Source organism: Acomys russatus, chromosome 9 (genome assembly GCF_903995435.1).
Source record: "Acomys russatus chromosome 9, mAcoRus1.1, whole genome shotgun sequence".
Classification (NCBI taxonomy): domain Eukaryota; kingdom Metazoa; phylum Chordata; class Mammalia; order Rodentia; family Muridae; genus Acomys; species Acomys russatus.
This window is the reverse complement of record NC_067145.1, coordinates 24,829,651-24,849,334: the sequence shown is the minus strand read 5'-3', so window position 1 is coordinate 24,849,334 and position 19,684 is coordinate 24,829,651. Positions and strand designations below refer to the sequence as shown.

Sequence of the window (19,684 nt, the reverse complement as noted above, 5' to 3'; positions counted from 1 at the left end):
GGGCTCTGGTGGATAGTGATGGGATACTACTGTCTGACATTGTAGTTGAGTAGGAACCACTACAGACTCATGAGGTAGTGCCTGCCTAATTTAGGCTGCTGCATTTCTGGAGTACCATGCTGACTTCTGCCTATCACTGCTGTCTTCAGGTAAAAGGGGACAGACAACAAAACTTTCTTGGTGTATCTCTAGTTATAGGCACATCTAGGATCAGAAAGGCTTCCAAGAACATCCTTGGAACCTGTATCCTTCTATTAGGTTGAGAGGAGGAAAGAGGAGGCAGGTCCTGCTCTGCAGTGGCCTGGTGTGCCTGGGCAAGACAGTGTTGAGGCTGAGTCTATAATAGGGAGTGACAGAGGATTCCTCAGACCCTGTCCTCTGGCATGGCTTCCATGGACTGTGTATCTACTTAGCTTTGTGGAATCCAAACAATTCCAATGTGAGAAGTGAACTGTTGTGTGAGGAGGACACGGGCTTTCTAATACTCCGTGAGGTCAATCACATGAAGGTTAAGTAGCCCATGCATGGCTTGGGAGTTCAAGGGACTTTTTGAATACATGGAAAGGAGAAAGGTGGCACCGTCTAAGCTGGTATCTGAGACAGTCCCCATGTCAAAGTAACTGACACTGGTGGCTTCTGTTCGAAAGTGGAGAAGGAAGGAAAGAGAGAACGGAAGTTGGGAAGAAGCAGAAAAATGATAGTGGTGAGTGAGCACAAGAAGACAGTCCAGACATCCGCTGTGATGGAGAAGCTTGTAGAGCCTTAAACTGCCTTACCTTCAACCTCTGCAGGCAGCTTGTGGTGGTTGTTTGTTTGTGCAGTTATCTCCCTACAAATCTCTCTACTCAAGAGTGGCTTATTATTGAGCTTAGCTGTAGTCAGGCACCTTGGGGGCACAGAAACGAGGTCAGCATGTAAGAGGGAAGAGCAGGAGACAGTTGCCATGGACTTAGTATGATGCTTGGGAGACCAAACAGGTTGAAAACAGATCCATGGCATTGACCTTTCAGATATTCCCATCCTTTGTTGGACAATTTCTTCTATTTTAGGAAACTACATGAGATGAAATGTGTGGAAAGATAATCAGTAGCCTGCGAGCCACACTGGATTAAGGCAGTACCTCAAACAAACAGTGGGTGGTAGCAGATACGACTTTAATAATTGACTGTCTAAAGCCATTTAAGCTCCATGGATGGAAATAAATCTATGTTGCTTGCAAATGGTATTTTAAAACATGAGGTCAAACAAGACCAGGATCTAGGACAAGACAGCCTAGGTGTGCCATTTCAAAGACTGACTCCAAGCAACCTTTTGTGTCTTTGGATTCCACATCTCCACGTCGACCTCACAATGTATGGGATGAGCATTAAAATGTGCCCCAGCCACAGGATTCGTAACCATACTCAATGCACTAAGGAATGTCTCTGAAAGTATCCATGTACGATCTAGCCATGGGCTTAAGACCTTACCCTTGCCTCTCAGCACCAACTATTCATTCCCTAGTTGTTAACGCACCTTTCCCTCATGTTTATTGCCAAGAGTAGGTGCAGTGAAGGAGAGTGGTGGGCTTTCTGTGTTGCTGCAGCATTCACTGTCTGACACGTTTGGGGAAGAGAAATGAACGAGCTACATAGCTGGTTCCCTGCCACTGAAAGGCATGAAGATAAGGCTGCTTGCTCATGTCACCTTAGCCATCCATCTTTACTGAGGATGGTGACCAAAAGTACCTCAAATCTAAGGGCCTCATTAGAATATGACTCCTTCTCCTGCAGGTCTCTATTCTTGCTCTGGTGGGTACCAAACAGGAAATATGAATAAAACAGCCCCAGATGCAGAGAGGCAATCTTAGAATATTTCCTTACAGCAATTCGGTCATTATTTTTGACCTCTATTTATAATACTTTACATTTTTTAGGTATATGCTGTAATAGATAATTTAATACTATTATTTTTGTTGTTGTTGTTGTATGCTTTTAGTATATGAGTGAAATAAACATGTACGCTAAGGTATCATCTCAGACATTCGGGCTCTAAAGGAGTGGGCCCTGGGGTTAGAAAACTGTGAGGTCAGCCGGCCAGATGCAAGCACAAGGCCTCCTGAGTGGGGCGGCTTGAGAGCCTGTGTCTGGAAGCTTGTAGCTTGCCTTTCTCTGTCTTCTCTCCATGCACTTTAAAAAAAATGTTCGTAGCATTGTGTGAATCATCACACTTGCCCAAAACTATGTCAAAGTTCCACCGTGCCAGCTGGCATAAGGTGTTAGACCTCCGACTCCCACATCTCGGCCGGTCTCTGTTGTGGTTGTTATTGTAATAGGATTCTTTGAAGCACTCTGGGGAGGCTGTTGGTTCCCCTCAAAAGAAGAACAAAAGCATAGCATTCCTTTGCTCCAGATGGCTCGCCATTGGTGTCTGGGAATAGGGTTGCAAACATTCTGCAAAAGGCCAGGTTCTTTGAACTGTATGGTGCCTGTCACAGTCTCTCACACTGCTGCTTCTGCAGTGCCAAAGCAACTGTAGGGGACCCTGAAAGGTAAGGGTGTGGGTGCGACCTATAGCTTTATTCATGCACACTAAACTAACTCTTGTGCTATTGTCACGTATCAGAAAAGATTTTTCATCTTTTACTTTTTTCCCCCAGTCATTTGGACAGTCTTAAAAAATCAATCTTAGCTCTTGAGTGTTACTAAATGAAGTGGCAATCTGGATTTGGCCCATGGGCCACTGTCTGGCTATCGCAGGCTTAGAAAATATTACAGTGAGCCATCTGAGTGAGAAATACTACTGTTAGGCTCATGGGTTTTAACACTTGGTTCCCAGTGGGTAGTGTTTGGGAGGTTATGGGACCTTTGGGATATACAACCTTGCTGGAGACAGTGTGTCACCGTGGGTAGGCTTTGAGAGTTTATAGCCTTGCCCTACTTCCTGTTCTTGCTCTTCACTTCCTGTGTGTGGAAGTGCGATCAACTGCTTCCTGTCCCTGCCCTAGGCCTGCCTCCTGTCCTGCGTCCTTATCATGGTAAGGTAGCATGAATCCTGCTCTCTTCTAAGCTGTTACCCTGTGTGGGTATTTTGTCACAGTAATAGAAAAGTAACTGATGGAAATGACTCCCTTTTATTTATGCATGAGCACCTTCTACTGCTTAGAATGTGAAGTAGGTGCACAGCAGGTTATCATAGCTAATTTTTAAATAATCCTCCAAAAATTTACTAACAAGATACAATCCTAAAGGCATATATAACAAAGGCTCAATAACGTTCTTTTATTGTCTGTATTTATTCAAAATAAGTGTTTAATGAATGCCACTGAGGTTGACACCTTTTTTTCACCACAAGGAGTACACATGAAAATAAAATAATCTTAATTGATAATTTGCAAAAAAGAAAAAAACAAATAAATATTCAAGTGGCCTAACTCCAGGGAGCAGCAGATGTAGCAGGCTGAGGGTCAGAGAACTGACAAGGATAAATCAGTGTCCTTTCTTATCTAAATCTAAGTATATATTATTAATATTAGATGGCATTTGCGATGTCACAAATAAGGAAGACACTGAGCCTTTCGTCTTTTGACACAGTGGAACAGTGAAATGTAAATATCCAAAATCAACTACCAGAGCAGCTTCCCTTGACTTCAAAACCTGTAATTCAGCATCACATGCAGCTGAACAAAATCACTGCACCGTACTTAGCGGTCAGGAGAAGTTACAATTTGCTGAGGTTACAGAGGGCTGGGCTGAGCTTCTAAGGGAAGGCCAGCTATGCTGTGCCTCCGCTGTTGATTGCAGCATGTGGGGCAGGGAAGGGGCAAGCAGTTAACCAACCAACAGAGCCATCTCTGCTGCTTACCCGGCAGCATGAGGTTTTACCATAAGCGTACCTCTCAACATGTGTCTAATTTTCCTGTATTTTTTATTATTAAGGTCAGTGTCATTAGGAATATAATCATAACCTTGGACTATTTTGTGAATGGCTACAGGTCAGAGGAAACACTTGTTTTTCTCCATGTGTCCTGTGGCTATGTACAACTTAAAAATACATATTTAATCCTACAGAGCTACACAGTTGACTAGGTTATCAGCAATTGTCAAATTCCAGCACTTAAATAACAATTCTGAATGGTTTAGTCTATTAGTGTGTATGAAACACATGCTAAGTCCATCTTTCAAAATATGTCATACTTTTCACAAATATTTTGATCCTCAAGCTTGCTAAAAGGTAGACTACTTCATTAAAAATGACTTACCATAATAATACACCTACATTTTATGACAGGGGTACTGATTGCTTTTGTGGAGCACTTATATTCATTAAGTAAACAACCAAAGGCAAAGAAAACATCAATCATGCTTTCTTTTTGTTTTTTTTTCTACTTGATAAAATAACTTTATAATTCCCTTGTACTTCCATCACTCATAGTATAACTAGGTAGCTAAGTTGGAGTTTCACTCTCTTTCAGTCATCATCAAAATCAAAGATAATGATGAAAGAAGCAGGTCATAAGGCTTGATAGTAAATACACACAGACACACAGACACACAGACACACACACACACACACACACACCATAGATACCAAACATACATACACACACCACACATGTCACACACACAGATACCATACACATGTACACACCACACACATACACACATATACATATACCACACACAGACATCACACACACATACACACATACCATACACACACAAACACACACACACCATACACACACACACCACACGGACACCCCCCAATCCCCACTCACACACACACACACACACACACACACACACACACACACAAACACATTCCACACACCCCACACACACACATGCATACATCACACACACAGATACCACAAACACAGATACACCCCACACACACACCACACACACACACCACACACACACACAGACACTCACAGACATATACAAACATTCCACACGCTCCCCCACACACCCATGCATACATCACACACACAGATATATCCCATATACACAGACACACACACCACACACACACAGACACACAGACACACACAACTCACACACACAGCTTTCATTGATGCTATTGAGGTCTATGTCCCCCATGCCCAGTGGGCAGGCCTGAATGCTGAATGTACCCCTAATACACACCTGTACTCGTGCGGAAGGTTCCGGTGTGTGCTGGCGGCAGAGGGTCCCCCTGGCTCTGGCTGAGACTCCTCATAGGGGGTTTCTGATAGACACGGTCTTCATAGATGGGGTCTATGTGGTGCTCTGGGGACTGCAGGGCCCGCAGCTCAGGGCCCAGGTGCCCATGCTGGCTGCTGTATGAGGCTCGGGACCCTGCTGAAATAAATGAACATGGGCACATTAATACTCAGCCAATATCCAAACCAAACAGTATTTTATCCAAGGATATTTGAATGGAAGGGCATAGTGATTGAAATCTACAAACAAACAAACAAACAAAAAACAACAACAACAAAAACAACAACAACAACAAAAAACTCACACAAAAAACACCAAATGGCAGCAAAATGTCAGGCTAATCAGTTTATCACGCCATCCAGCTGTCTCCCTCTGCTCCCAAAGTTGATGTTACCAGAGGACAGACGCTGGGGTTTCTCAAATAAAGCCACACCAGATAGGACCACTGAAACATATTTCTTCCTCATGGCCTAATGAATGTAACCTGCCTCTTCACCCAAGGCGTCAGGCAGAGAGACAATCTTCAAAGTCCATGCACCTTTCCACTTAGTACAATGGAAATTATTCTAAACGGAGAGCAAATGCATAGCTCCCATTCACTGCCAATGCTCACTCCTAGAAACTGCACGAGAAATTGCTGCCATCGGCAGGTCTTGTCCTGGACAACGGATGCGTCAAAGTGGACTCCCAGCAGGCCCTATTCCTGAGAGAAGCAGATCTTTATGGACAAGATTCTGCATCCCACTTCCCTTTCCTCTGGCTAACCACCTGGAGCCTTGACACTTATTCTGCCTCCCTTTGAACAATGTACAAATGCTTTTCACAAGTGGGCTTCTGTGCACATCATGGTTATAAGTGGTTTGGATTTTTAGAATTTGTGAATCCTTATCCACAAGACTCCCTGCATAGCCTGGAAAATGTGCTACTGGGGAGCAAGGCTACAAAGCAGGGAACCATGAGGAAATTTCTGAAGGAAAGAGACCAGCCACACCAGGAAATGTATTTACATTAGTTGTACTGGCCAACAGTAAATGAGACACGGATTTAGAGCCAATATCAAGAGAAGACATGTCAGGGCAATGGAGTCACTAGAAGGACCTACGGCAGCATGGAGGAGTGCCGTGTGAGCAGAGAACACACATCAGAACCAACGGGGACTGCAGTCTGTTCCCGGACTGACCATTCACCCACACCCCCCAAACTGAAACCCACCAGCCATCGTGGGAATGAATTGATAAATGCCTTTCCATAGCATGGGTTGGAGCTCATTCCTAGGGGGCAGGGGACTGCATTGGAAGGACTGGAGGGAAGGACGAAAAGGGGGAGATGATGTGATCATATTTTAGTTCCAAAAAATAAATAACATAAAAGCACTGGTGCTTTCTTCTGGAAGGGAAGGATCAGGGCAGGTGAGCTCTTTCCCTTTGTTGATAATTAAATAATCTCTGATTTAGCTACAGTTGTGATGAACGATAGACTGGAAATAACTGTTTTGTATAATTAGGTTCATGGCATGTGATTTCCCAAATGCCAGCACCCCATTGAATCTCAAGCTTAAGGTTTCCCAGGAATATACTTAAGTAGAGTATGCTTTGAGTTCCTGTTGTCAACTCTTCCTCCTGGCCTCAGTTTATATTGCTGAGATCCCCAAAGTCTAAAATACAGGGAGACATATATTTTCTTCTAATGTTATATGATTGAATAAAATTAAACATTGCTAGAGGAGTCAGAGTGCTAACTTTAATCATCATTTCTTTTCTCTGAGTCTCAAAAAAAGAACCAGTCCTACCTACTGATGGACAATGCGGATTGATACTGAACTTTGGTGGTGACTTTCAGATGTGTGTACAAATGCTTCTTGGAATTTGTTTATTGGTACTATTCATCATTTAAAAATCTGGGTGCTAAGCAAGGAGCCAGTATCTTAGCATGAAGCCTGCCATTATGGACACCATACTTTCAGTGTGATGATATTACACAGAGACTGGTCTATGTGAAAACAATAGGAAACTACAGAGTGCTCAGTCCTAAATGGGATGCCTATACCACACCCTCTCCTCCCAAGGCTCAGGGCTCACAATTGAAGAGGAGGCAGAGACTGTAGGGGCAAGAAGCAGAAGATGACTATAGTGAAACAGTAATTTCTAGAATCAATAGGTTAACTGCACTTATGAACACACAATAGATGTGACAGCATGTACAACACCGACAGAAGATCAAGGCAGACACAATCCAAGCCTGGAGTAGGGAGGTGTTATAGAAGTCTTGTCTCTGGCTGAGGAGGTGTTGGCAATCTATGGTTATTAGGTAAGAGAGATTCTGTTTTCTTCAGGAGTGTGGGCCCTGGGGAGATAATCTAGTCCAGTAGATGGCTCTACACCCTGAACCTACTGAAAGCATGAAGTGAGTTCAGTGGGCTCGAAAGAAAATGAAAGAGAACCTATGAACATCGGAGGGACTAGTGGTAGGAAGATAAAGGAGAGCTGGAGGGAAGGAGATGTATCTAATGCATTGTGTGCACATTGAAATTCTCAAACAATAAAAAAATGCAAATGGTAACCAAAAAACACAATAGTGACCTTATCAAATATTAGACTATCATTAGGAATAATAACAGCTTTCAGTGTTTTCCCATGAGAAGAGTTGTGCAAAATAAGTTCCATATTTAACTTGTATATAGAGCATTGTGAAAGTCTTATTCAAAAAACACTGTTTATGCTTTTTTTTATCCATTGCGGTCAGGTTTCAAGGCCTTATGAGTAGACACAGATATTATCTAGACAAACGAAAAGGACAGTGGAACAGAAGAGCGACTAAAGAAGCAAGTTAAAATCAGTTTTTACTGGCCTTGCTCAGGGGGAATACGGATCATCAGATGCATATAAATATCTATTTTGTTTTGGCCCATATGAAGGAAAAGATTTACCAATTCTAGGAATATGCACCAAAATCTCACTTGGTGCTTTATATATCTCCTGATTCAAACAAAGTGTACTTTCCTTTGATAGAAATTTCCTTTCATCATTACAGTCTACTTGACAGTAAGTTCTAAGCACCATAAAGGATGCTAAACACTACTCATGAGCACTTATCTCTTTCCCAGGAACAGGAACTATGCTATTATAAGAAGAAACATGCTGGGAAATTTCTGACTGGGTCTAAAATGTCACCAATGTCAAGGGCAAGTGCCCTTACCAATTATGTTGGTAGCAAACAGTTCTGGGAACTTGACCTTAACAAAGCCTAGGAGCTCAGAGCTAAAAAGCAGCAAAATGCAATCAAAGCATGATGGAGCAAAGAAAATACCAGATCAATTGCATTGATAGTTTTCACTGCTGTTGCAGAGACATACTTTTGCAAGGATAATGCCAATACACATCATTTTAGAACTTATGCAATCATTCAGTATTCAGATTTCAATTCTACCATATGTCTCTGCTCTTTGTATTTCTCAAACCAATCCAGGGGCCACAGAACTCAGTAACTAGCAATTGTAACATACACTATTTCTGAGAACATGTTTGAAGACTCACAACTGGAATGCAAGTGTAATGTATAGATGCCAACTCAGTGATACACAATGGCTATGGTGTGTCTGCCATGTGTGCTCTGTGCAGGCCATGGCTCCCTGAGGTGACGCCCCAAGAGAGAGCCTTCAGGCTGACACAGTACTGGGGTAAGGCAGCTCTACCACAACTACCTCTGTGGCACCAGCTATCTTCTCATGGGTGCTTAGGGTTGGGTCAGAACACTTGACTGCTTGGCAGAGGTTGGGAAGAAAAGTTCAGTTCTATGCTAGGATGCTAGGGCCTGGGAGAGGTGGGGTAATCTGTAGGACTGGGGGGCCCAGGACTTCATACTTCTATGTTTCTCAATTACCCCCATTATTCCATGGCTGCCACTCACATTGTGGAGAAGGTTGGCACACCGGCTCATGATGCTCAGGAACGGTGGATTTGGCATGTTGACCCTAGTTAGATAAGGTCTTCAAAAACCTCAGGGACATGCAGAATATGGCATTTAAAATGTTTTTATTTTTTAAAGATTCGCTGACAATGAGACAGGTTAACTCCTGTTAACACCCAGCCTACCTCAAAGAGGATGATGAGCATCAAAGAACCTCCTTATGGAGATGGCTTCAAATGAGGCAAACAAGCCACTGGGCAAAATGTCATTTCTACTACAGACAGATTTCTGTCTAAAAAAGGGCAAGCTTGGATGCAGGCAGAGTCAATGGCCAAACTCTGCCAAGACAGGGTAAGCAAGTCCTCAATAGTTCCTGCCTCACAAATATGTCTGTCAGATATATTGGGCTAGAAGGCTAAAGAAGATGTCCCAACATTATAGAGAGTTTTGGGTAACTATTCTGGTGGCAAACTGTCTCTGTCATCTTCTCATTTGGAAAGCTACTAACGTGCACTCCTGGCATACTCAAGTAATCAAGTTTATTCCTTCTCAAGTCTCTGATGGAGTTGAAGACCAGGTAGCTTAGTTTAACGATGAAGTTTAGTTGTTTATGGGTTAAGATGTTTTTAGGTCTAGATAGGTGTTTTAAGTTGATAATGACAAGATGTGATGGAGATTGATTTACATTCAGAAATTTAGATGCACCAAGATAGGAAAGATATTTTCTTCAAGGCTGCCAAATACAAATATCCAAACCACTAAGAATGTAACATTTATATAATTTCTGATTGTGTCATGGGTCTTCTTGCTATAGGTAGTTTATATGTGTATATGTGTGTAATAATATAAAGGTATATGTAAAAAATAAAACATGTTTAATTAATAAAAAATGCAAAAAACCGAAAACAACAACAAACACCAAAAAACTTTGATGTAAACAGAAATCGTCCTTTTAAAAACATTGTACAGTTTCTACTGTGTCCATTTTGCAGAGCAAAGCTGAAGTTAGACATGAATTATACCCCAGATCTGATTCTAAACACTGTAAGGAAACAAGACAGACCACTAAAACACTCTCAACACTCGTTGCCTCATATGTATAAAACTGAAGAACAGACAGCGGGCAGCCTGGAAAACAAGAGGCTGTGTGCACAAGTCTCTGCACCTGATGACGTTACAGCAGCTGGTATCAGGGCCACTGACCTCGAGATCCTAGAAACGAAGCTATCCGTTGTAGAAGTATAGGTTGAATTTGTCTTTTAGTTCAAGTCGAATTTCCAAAGTTTATTTCCTACTCCTATGCTAATTGAAAACTTAGTCTTAGTGTTTAAAGAATTCCAGACTAATCTTCACATCATCTGAGTTAAATTCATGCACCAAATTTTATTTGCAAATGAACATCAATTCATTGGATTCCCTTGACAATGTGTTATAAATGCAAAACTGTATGGATACATTTTGCAAGTAGATCAAGAGCCATATTTCAGACCAATGTTTGCGAGAAATTATTAATTCATATGTATTCCATGAGAAAATTGCATTGTAAGCTAATAATTTCAATGTAATGATATAAAACTATTCCATGATAACTTGGTTTTTGGAAGAAAAAGTACCTTCCTAATACCTCTCTCTCACAACTAGTAGAGTTTTATATTCTACATGTAATACAGCTTTGCCACTACCATAGAGGCCTTAGACACTTGTGGAACCTGTGGAGGTGTACAAAGTGGCAGGGTTTTCCCCCCATCACTTTCTTGATAAACTATCTAATACAACACTCTGTAATTACTATACCCTATCAGCCCCTTTCCCAAATGAATATTGTCACCAATTGTGATTCAAGCATTTTATGACAAAACTAAAAAAATAAAAAAATCATTGGCCAAAATCACTGGTCTCCACAGCACAGTCTATGCGATCTAGTCTCCTGTAAAGCCGAGGTCTTTTGCTTTTGTCCCTTCTGTCTCAGCCCATGCATTCCTTCCTAACTTTCAGGAAAATAGATTTCCTTTGTTGGATCCTTTCTGTGGCAGGCAGCCTTTTGCAGAGCAGGAGTGACAGGACACACAAACAGTGTGACCTGTGATAGCACTGTGTTCTTAAGATGGGCTGTTTGACTGTCACCTTTTCACTTTCCACTGTGAAATGTGTGGTGCACTGTCTAAAATACCCCTGCTGAGGCACACACACCAGGCAAACAGTGGTGCTGGGGCACCTGTTCCTGAAGCCAGTATTCTTCAGGCGCAGGTACAAGCCAGGTATTTGTTTCTCAGCATACCATGTGTAAGAACGGCCTGATGGAAATTCAGGTTCTCCCTCAGCACTTCTGAGGGCCTGAGGTTGGGTGTCTTAATAGCCTCTCAAGGAAACTCCAGCTACCGATTGAGAAGGCAGGGTCTATTGCTCTAGCAGTGAAAGCCTATCTGATCACTGGAAGAGTTCAACTTAGGAACCCATCTTGATTCCTAGAGCAGAGACATCAATGTGACAATCTCTGCCTTTCTGAGCCTCAACAAAAACACAGGGCAGAGAGTAGCTGGATGCCGGCCACACAGGTGGACTTTGGCGGGTTCCCAACAGCCTAGCTCTGTATGCTCATGCCCTGGGGACTATGATGACACATCTTGTGGCTGCTGCATGGCTCCCCTTGGCCAGCTCTACACCAGAGCCACAGATGACTTTTTTGACTCTTCCTTGGGCTACCCAGAGAGTTAATAAAAAGCGTAAGTGGGGGAAGAGTCATTTCTAGGAGGGGGGAAAAAGGGTTCATCTTTTTTATCAGTCAGGCTTTTTACATCTGGATGGGCTGGAACACATTTGTGGAGGTTATATTGATTTTGATGTGGCTCTGAAGGGGCCTAGGTTCCCTGCACGGTCTCAACGCACACTTCCTGTCAAACAAAAGTTCCTTGATCTTCCAATTTCTTTGTAAGCACAAATAGTACTTCTCCCTCACACCCCCTGGGGGGAAGGGTGAGTGAGTAGAGGGATCTATGCAGCATTTTCTTCTGAGACAGCAGAGAGGATTTATGCAGGAGGTCCGCTCCGGACAAGGACCTCAGAAGCCCAGTGAACAGAACAGTATGGTATCTGGATGCTTCTGAAAAGCAACTTGGTTTCAATGGGCACTGTAGATTTGAGGAAAGCTGTAGGATCTTCAGTGCAAATCCTAGCCTTGGCCTTTCGTAGTTCCCCTAAGCTGGGAGTCAAAACAGCTGCAGGACTATCTATTCCTCAGTGGATATTTATAGCGGCTCTTAGAGGGGGTTTAGTTTCTGGTGCTTTCAGGGAAAGCAAGCAATGCCTTTGAGACTCGGAGATGGGAAGGAGAAGAGGATATGGGCTTTGCCCTAAGCTTGTCTTATTCTGTGCTTCAATTAGCATCTTTCTGGGAAACCCTGGGACCTGACAGGTAGTGGCCAAATATAGACATTGGGCTTACACACACACACACACACACACACACACACACACACACACACACACACACACACACACACCCTGCTCCCCATCTCCACCTCACTCCTCACCTCCTTCCCTCCTGCAGTTCTTTGATAAAAGAGTGGGATATGCGGGAATACAAAGATTTGAGGCGTCTCTACTTTGGGGCTGTGGGTTCAGAAGAGTCAGCCATGAGCCATGAGCATGAGTGTTCTATGCATTCTCCAGCATCTGCCCAAAACAGCCTGAGACTCAGCCTGGCAGAAGGAGCTTCAGGCACCTCAAACCTTTCCTGGCAAGGGCAGGGAGAGTTGAATTTTTATACTTTTACGTAGGGCAACACAATTAGATTCACACTTGTAACTAAAACGTTTGAGCATCTGCAAGCAAAAGAAGTTTAGCACATGAAATTTAACTTTTACCTGAGAGGGGCCTTGTAGTTATAATTTCCTTCAAAATATGTTTTGTTTTGTTTTTTGGCCATCATGGACCACAAGTTTGGCTCACAGCTACCTTCTCACTGTCCTGATAACCACTGATGAAAGCAATGTATGATTTGGTAACTTATCAATTAGTCACTGCACGGAGTTCTCAACGGTCAGCCTTATTACACACAAGCTTTCTCGTCTTCATCATCAAGGGGCATAAAACTCATGAGCGCCATTTTATTTCTCAACAGCTGCTTCTGAATATCTCACCAGTGCCTTCTTGGACAGTGCACCTGCATCACTAGGCTTCCAGACTTCGTTACTATGGACAATCCTGGGTGTTTCCATGGAGAGGATCCAGAGCAAGGTGGGCCTGGTACACGTCTGTATCTAAGCGGCACAGGCAGGCTAGGACTTCAAGACAACTTTTATTAGTTATACAGAGTGCCAGGGGGGACAAAGCTGTCTCCCTTTGGGGCTCTGTGGCTTTTGCCTCACGCCACAGAGGAAATTCTCAGAGTGGAAAGGAGAAGAGTTACCTCAACAAAAGGGAAAGGCAGCAGATGGGTGCTTCTAGAAATCACATCTGTGTTTGTTTTCTTTGTGAGATTTTTGAAACAAGGCTTCACTGTGTAGCCCTTGGCTGACCTGAAGCTCACTATTGAGACCAGGCTGGCCTTGAACTCAGAAATCTACCAGCCTCTGCCTCCCAAGTGCTAGAATTAATTTTAAAAATATGTGACTAGAGATGGCTTATGTCCTGTATGTTAAATGAAAGTCTTTTAGTTAGGTTGATTTCAATGTAACGTGCATAGGCTGTACAAACTTCCTTTAAGATAGACGCTAAGCTTCAAAAACATGCAAGTGTGCATTCTCTCTGACATCTTTTCCATAGTTTTACTAGCAGAAAAAAAGGGTTTGTGGCGTTCTAAAAGAAAAAGACTCATTAACTTACAACAAGAGTTACAAAGAGAAAATGCCAGACATAGACCTTGTAGATTATCCTTTGCTTACATTTTATAACCTTTTTTATGTATCGATGTTTAATTAATTTTTGTAATTTCTCTCATAGGGAGTTTTGTATATAAAGAGGCTTCGAGAAGACAGGAAATATACTGCAAAATAGGCAGTTTCCAGGAGAATTTAGCTTCCGGGTTTTATTCTTTTCTAAAAAGTTTTAGTATGCGTTTATTGGCATGTGTACTTTAAAGCTCAATTAATTTCTAGATTGAGTATCATTGTCGTTTGAGTGCCAGCCACCCTTGTTAAAACATTACCTTCTTCATAGCATACATAAAGGGCACCGATGTCTACCTAAATTCTCCCATCCCCTTTTTAGACGTCCCTATCATAAAAGATATAGACGAGCCGTCAGTTATTTGAGAAGAACAGCCTATGGTATAAGTGATGCTTCTCTAGGATAGAAAGTTCCACAAGGGAGCAAATGTGACCAAGCATCGTCAGACAAAGTGGGGCTATTTGTCAGCATGTGACAGCAACAAGTTAATCGAAGACTGTGATCCTCTGTGTCTTCCACAAATTCTCAAGTTCAGTTTCCTCAAGGTACTAAACAGGGATAGCACAGAGCCCTCACAGTTGAGATTTTTGGCCTCTATAAAACAAGCCCTAGGAAGGTCTCTCAAATCCCTTCCACCATGAAGGGAACACAGCAACAAGGCTTCCTCAATCAACCAGAAAGTAACCTTCACTATACACAGCAATCTACTACTACCGCCCTGGCCTTAGGTTTTATTTGTTTGTTTATTTTGGTTTTGTTTTGTTTTGGGAGGAGGGTTCCCTTCAGAATTGTTGGTGAGATGCAAATGTCCATTGTTAAAAAAAAAACAATGATATTTGTGGAATTTTGTTATAGCAACTCAAATAGAAGGCTACGGGATTTTTTTTTTTTTTTTTTTTTTTTTTTTTTTTTTTATGTCTAACCTGCTGAGCATATACCTTGAATGGGTAAGTGTGTAAGTGTGGCTATGGTGTTTGTTTACAAGTTATGTTTCATGCTAAGGAGAAGGAACACTGGCTTCTGTTTTTACACTAGTTCTTGACATGTATGCTTCTTTCTTTTTACAGTTTTTTGTTTTGTTTTGTTTTGTTTTGAATCTACTTACACCACTTTGCTAGGCTGTGCACAGAGACCTAAGGTGGGGTCAGAAGCTACCACAATGAAGCTCACCATGGACTCCACCTCTGGAGTGACCCAGTGCCTTGGGCTCAGGGGCCATCCAGGAAGGGCAAGCAGGCAGAAACCATGGCTGGCAAGTCTCTCTGGAATGGCTTGTTAAAACTTGCTCCTTAGTCTCATTATTGAGGTTTTTTTAGATTCTTCTTGCTGCGGGCTCCTGAGAGGTTTGCAATGCAGTGCATATGGTCAAGAAATAATGCAGAGCAGGTGTCATCTGGTTTTATAACCTTCTCTCCCAGGCCTACACTTGTGGCTGCTCACTTGGTTGGTAAACTTACAGTATTCCACGGCCTGATCTATACGTATCCATACACATCACATCAAAGACCTAAGAGAGACAGACACAAGATTTCCTAGAGGACCATGAAACAGTCCTATAGGCCTTTAATGTCCCACAGAGTCACCATTTTTCTGTTGATTTTTTGTTCACTTGGGGCAGAGCCTGTATGACGGTTAATTTTGGTTACCACCTTGATTGGATTAAAACCACCAATGAGATTAGTAAAGCACTTTTCTGGCTTTTTTTTTTTTTTTAGTTTCCAGACATATCAGCTCATGGGGGCTCTGACCTAATGGATGGTTTAATTTACCAAGAGATTCAAGATTTCATTAGAGCCACAGGAGGAAGAACTGTGGAAGGTGAGGCAGAGTTGAGGAAGCATGATGCTGAGGTGCTTCCTTGCGGGGGGGGGGGGGGTGACATTTTGCCTTGGCTCCCTCCCTACTGTTTCACTGTTCTTCCCTCTGTTTGGTGTGAGGTGAGCTAGTCTGTTGAGCTCTCCCTGATACAGTAGGCAAAAATCCCTGACACTGGGAGCTAAATAAACCTATCAGTTTTAAGGGTTTATTATTATTATTATTATTATTATTATTATTATTATTATTATTATTTTAATTTTAGGTATTTGAACCACAGGAACATGAATTTGAACTAACACACCTAGTATCCCTTTGTAGTCACAGTTTGGTTGATATAAACATGGTTATTTACCAATTATACCAGCTTCACTTACTAGTTTGTTTGTTTCCCTAGACAGGCAACATATTTGAAGACTTGGCATCTATTGGAAGTGACATGGTAGAATGTTCAGATGCCTAAGAGACATTATAGAATGCCTTTTAGGAGTCCAATAAACGTTACATACACTTGCTGCTTCCATTGATTGCCAGAAAAATTCAGATTTTCTTCTTGGCATCAAAGTCAGTGCTTCCCATAATGAAGGTACAAAGCCTCATTGGGTTTAGCTCATAGAGATTTTAAATACTTCCGTTTTAGTTGATCTGGGGTGAATATGTGCGCTTACTCTATCTTTTCCTTGTAGTCCCATTAACTTAAGCATTCTCAGGTAGAAATCTCTGAATTTAGAGTTAAACTCACCAACAACCCCAACATCAAGCCCTTTCACTGCAGTAAAATGGCAGTCCTGGCCTCCCAGCGATACACAGATTCCTGTTTCTGGGTCTTCCTGTTCCCGTCTGGTGGTTTCTTTTTGCCAGTCTAGACTGTACAGAAGAGCATTTCCAAGCAGATGCCTAGTGTACTAGCCATCTCTCCAAGGCCCTGAAGAAACACTTACAGCACCAGCAAACCACGGGGCTCATTCACCAGGCAGCCTATTTCTCAGAGGACAAGAAATTTTCTGGCAATTGGTTCATTTTTCGGTTCCCAGAAGCAGTCCTGTCTTAATTGACTCCTCTTTAATTTTCTCATCTGCCCTCACTTTGCCTCCAGTCTTTGATGCTATCAGTATTCGCTCACATTCTCCTGGGGACCTTTAGGGTAATGTGCAAAGAGTCTTATTTGGATTTCTGTATAATTCATTCTTTCAGAAATAAAAATTGGTCCTTGCTTTAAAGAAAATTGCAAAGTGGCTCTGCTATGGCTTAAGTATAGTTTGTCTCCAAGGTCACATGGTAGAAGCTCAGTCCTAGGAGTGGGTGCTCTCTGATGGTGATGGTGGAGTCTTTAAGAGGCAGGGCCTATCAGCGACACAAGTCAGTCACTGAGAATGCTGCCTGTGGAAGTGATTGATGCAGCTCTTGTGGGACCTGGGTTAGATGTTGAGATAATGGTGTGGAAGAAAAAGAAGAAGAAGAAGAAGAAGAAGAAGAAGAAGAAGAAGAAGAAGAAGAAGAAGAAGAAGAAGAAGAAGAAGAAGAAGAAGAAGAAAGAGCAAGCACGGCTCCTGAATCTCTAGGCTCCTGTCTCTCCATGTGACTTTCTTCCCATATGCTGTTCTGCTGAGTTCACCTGTCACATAGGGACATAACCTAAGGGGCTGTCAGTGGAGGCCAAATCGATGAGGTAAACTCTAGATTGTCTTTAAGCATCTCAGTCTTTGGCCTAAATTGCTCTTCTGTCTTTGCCAGGAGTCAGATTCAAGCATGTTGTGATAGCAGCAGAAAACAAACTAATGTAGTCAAAGCACTCCACCCAAGAGTCATGAATTGTCTGCTCACTCATTCACGTGAGTGGGAAACCGTGTACACCCCGTGCTTATGTACATGTGACACAGTGATCTCAAAGATGGCCCCCTTTAACAACCCTTCCTTGACATCCCTCCCCAAACGCCTCTCTCTTAGGTTTTCCTCAATCAGATCCCTTCTCACACCATGCTGTGTTAGACAAGTTGGCTCTGACTCTCTGGGTAGCATGAGTCTTAAGTCCTGGGTTCTGACGTGTATATTTGGATGCCCTGAAGAGCCAGACATTATGGTGTCCTTGGTAACAAGACATAATTATGAAGTCGGTTTCACCTGTAGACATACTAAACAAGAGACGGCTGCAATCTCATAGGATCTTTTTAAGACTGCAATTGTCATTTTTTTTTTTTTCTTTTTCCTAACCCTGCAGGGCAAGCCGAGCATCTGAGAAACCCCATTTTTGCATCCCAGAGAGCAGTGCTTGGTTCTCCCTCAGGCCCCCTCGGGCTACATGCTTTCTCTGCCCTAGATACTCTTCTCAGGTTCGTACTTTCTCTCTCCTTCCTTGCTCCAGCGATCTCTCTCTCTCTCTCTCTCTCTCTCTCTCTCTCTCTCTCTCTCTCTCTCTCTCTCTCTCTCTCTCTCTCTCTGGGAAGTGTCTCCAGCTGCTCTGTTTCTGACCTCCGTTACTCCCCAGTCGCTACTGGTGGGATGTTCTCAGCTCACACCAAGGCTTTTGCCACTGTTGCTCACACGTGAGTGAGTGAGTCCCCAGCCCCCAGCGGAAAGCCTGATATGAACCTGGTGCTCTTTAAATTCCACTGGCTTCAGTGAAATGGCACAGTGTTACAGAGCTAAGGAAGGCTGGAGCTATATGCCCACACATCTGTCTGGTTAAATCTCTCAACCACTGCCTTCTGGATTCACAGAACTCTGAGGAGTTTAACAACTCTTTCTCCTTCGTCTGCAACAAAGCTAGCTCAGTGCCACTGCATGTTTTCTGTCCTTTGATTCTGACATCGCACAGACCTTCTGGGACTTGGATTGCGTCGTCCTTCTCTTGCTTCCTAACCTGCTACTTGGGGGACTTTTTCTGGACCTCTTGACACTGCTCTGCTAGTCAGTATGGGTTATTTCTGGATACCGTTTCATCCCATGCCATACTTTTGTTTAGCTAGGACACATCATTCAAATATGATAGCTTTTCAAGGACAGTGTCCCTAGAAGATGGATTTTCTGAGGAGTTCTGTGTTAGAGCATGTTTGATATTTTTTTCCCCTTCATGACGAGAAGCAGGCTGTGTAGAGGTTGGGAGTTGAGAATTATTCCCTCAGCTGCTCAGGCAGTACCTCATGTTCTCTGTTGTCCAAAATTGTGACTGCTTAGTCAGGTAAAGTCTTTTATTTCTCTCCAGAGACATGGGGTCTTTTCATCTTGGTACTTTGAATTTTCATGATGTGCAGTAAGGGACACTTTCAATTCCTAGCACATGGTGCTTCTGACGAAGGCCTGAGCCCTGAGGAATTCTTCCCCATGACTTGAATACTTTACCTCCTCTACTCCATTTCTGAGACCTTAGTCACACATCACATCTCTTGAGCTTCTCTTGCCTCTTCTTGCAATGTTCTTACATTTTCAGTTTCTATCCCTTTATTCTCTACCTTCTGGGTTATGTCCTTAAATATTTCCCAGTCATCCTATCAATTATTTTTTTTAGTTTTATGTGTCATATTTTTACATCCTAGAGGGAATTTCATAGTCTCTGCTCCTTCTACAAAGCTTATTCAGTTTCTATTTAATGAATTCAAGATCTTTCTAAATCCTCTTCAATGCCAGGCATAAAGTTTTTGCTTCTTTCTTTTAATCTGTGGCATCCCTTCAATTATCTGTTTCCCTTAACAGATAATTTATTTTTCTATTTTAATCTGTCTTTTTCAAGCCAGGAATTCTCTCTTGTCCCCCTATAATCCTTGCTAATTTATCATATCTGGGGAAGAAGAACCCAGAGGCAGCTTTGTCCCATGGGCGTGAACAGAAGTGTTTCCCACCAGTTGTGGTTTCCCCATGTAGATATAAGACAAAGTGTTAGGCTCACGCATGGT

At 42.6% G+C, this 19,684-nt stretch overlaps 1 protein-coding gene across 4 annotated transcripts in view; it reads right to left on the bottom strand.

The window, feature by feature from the left end:
• The window catches only part of Ctnnd2 (catenin delta 2), an 843,915-nt gene that overhangs the window by 364,178 nt on the left and 460,053 nt on the right, over positions 1-19,684 (bottom strand). For 3 of the 4 annotated variants that reach the window (XM_051151017.1, XM_051151020.1, XM_051151021.1), the window contains one exon: positions 5,130-5,324. In XM_051151017.1, the coding sequence (XP_051006974.1) occupies positions 5,130-5,324 (195 nt within the window). The remainder of the gene's footprint in view (positions 1-5,129; positions 5,325-19,684) is intronic. The other variant, XM_051151018.1, reaches the window with a different exon arrangement.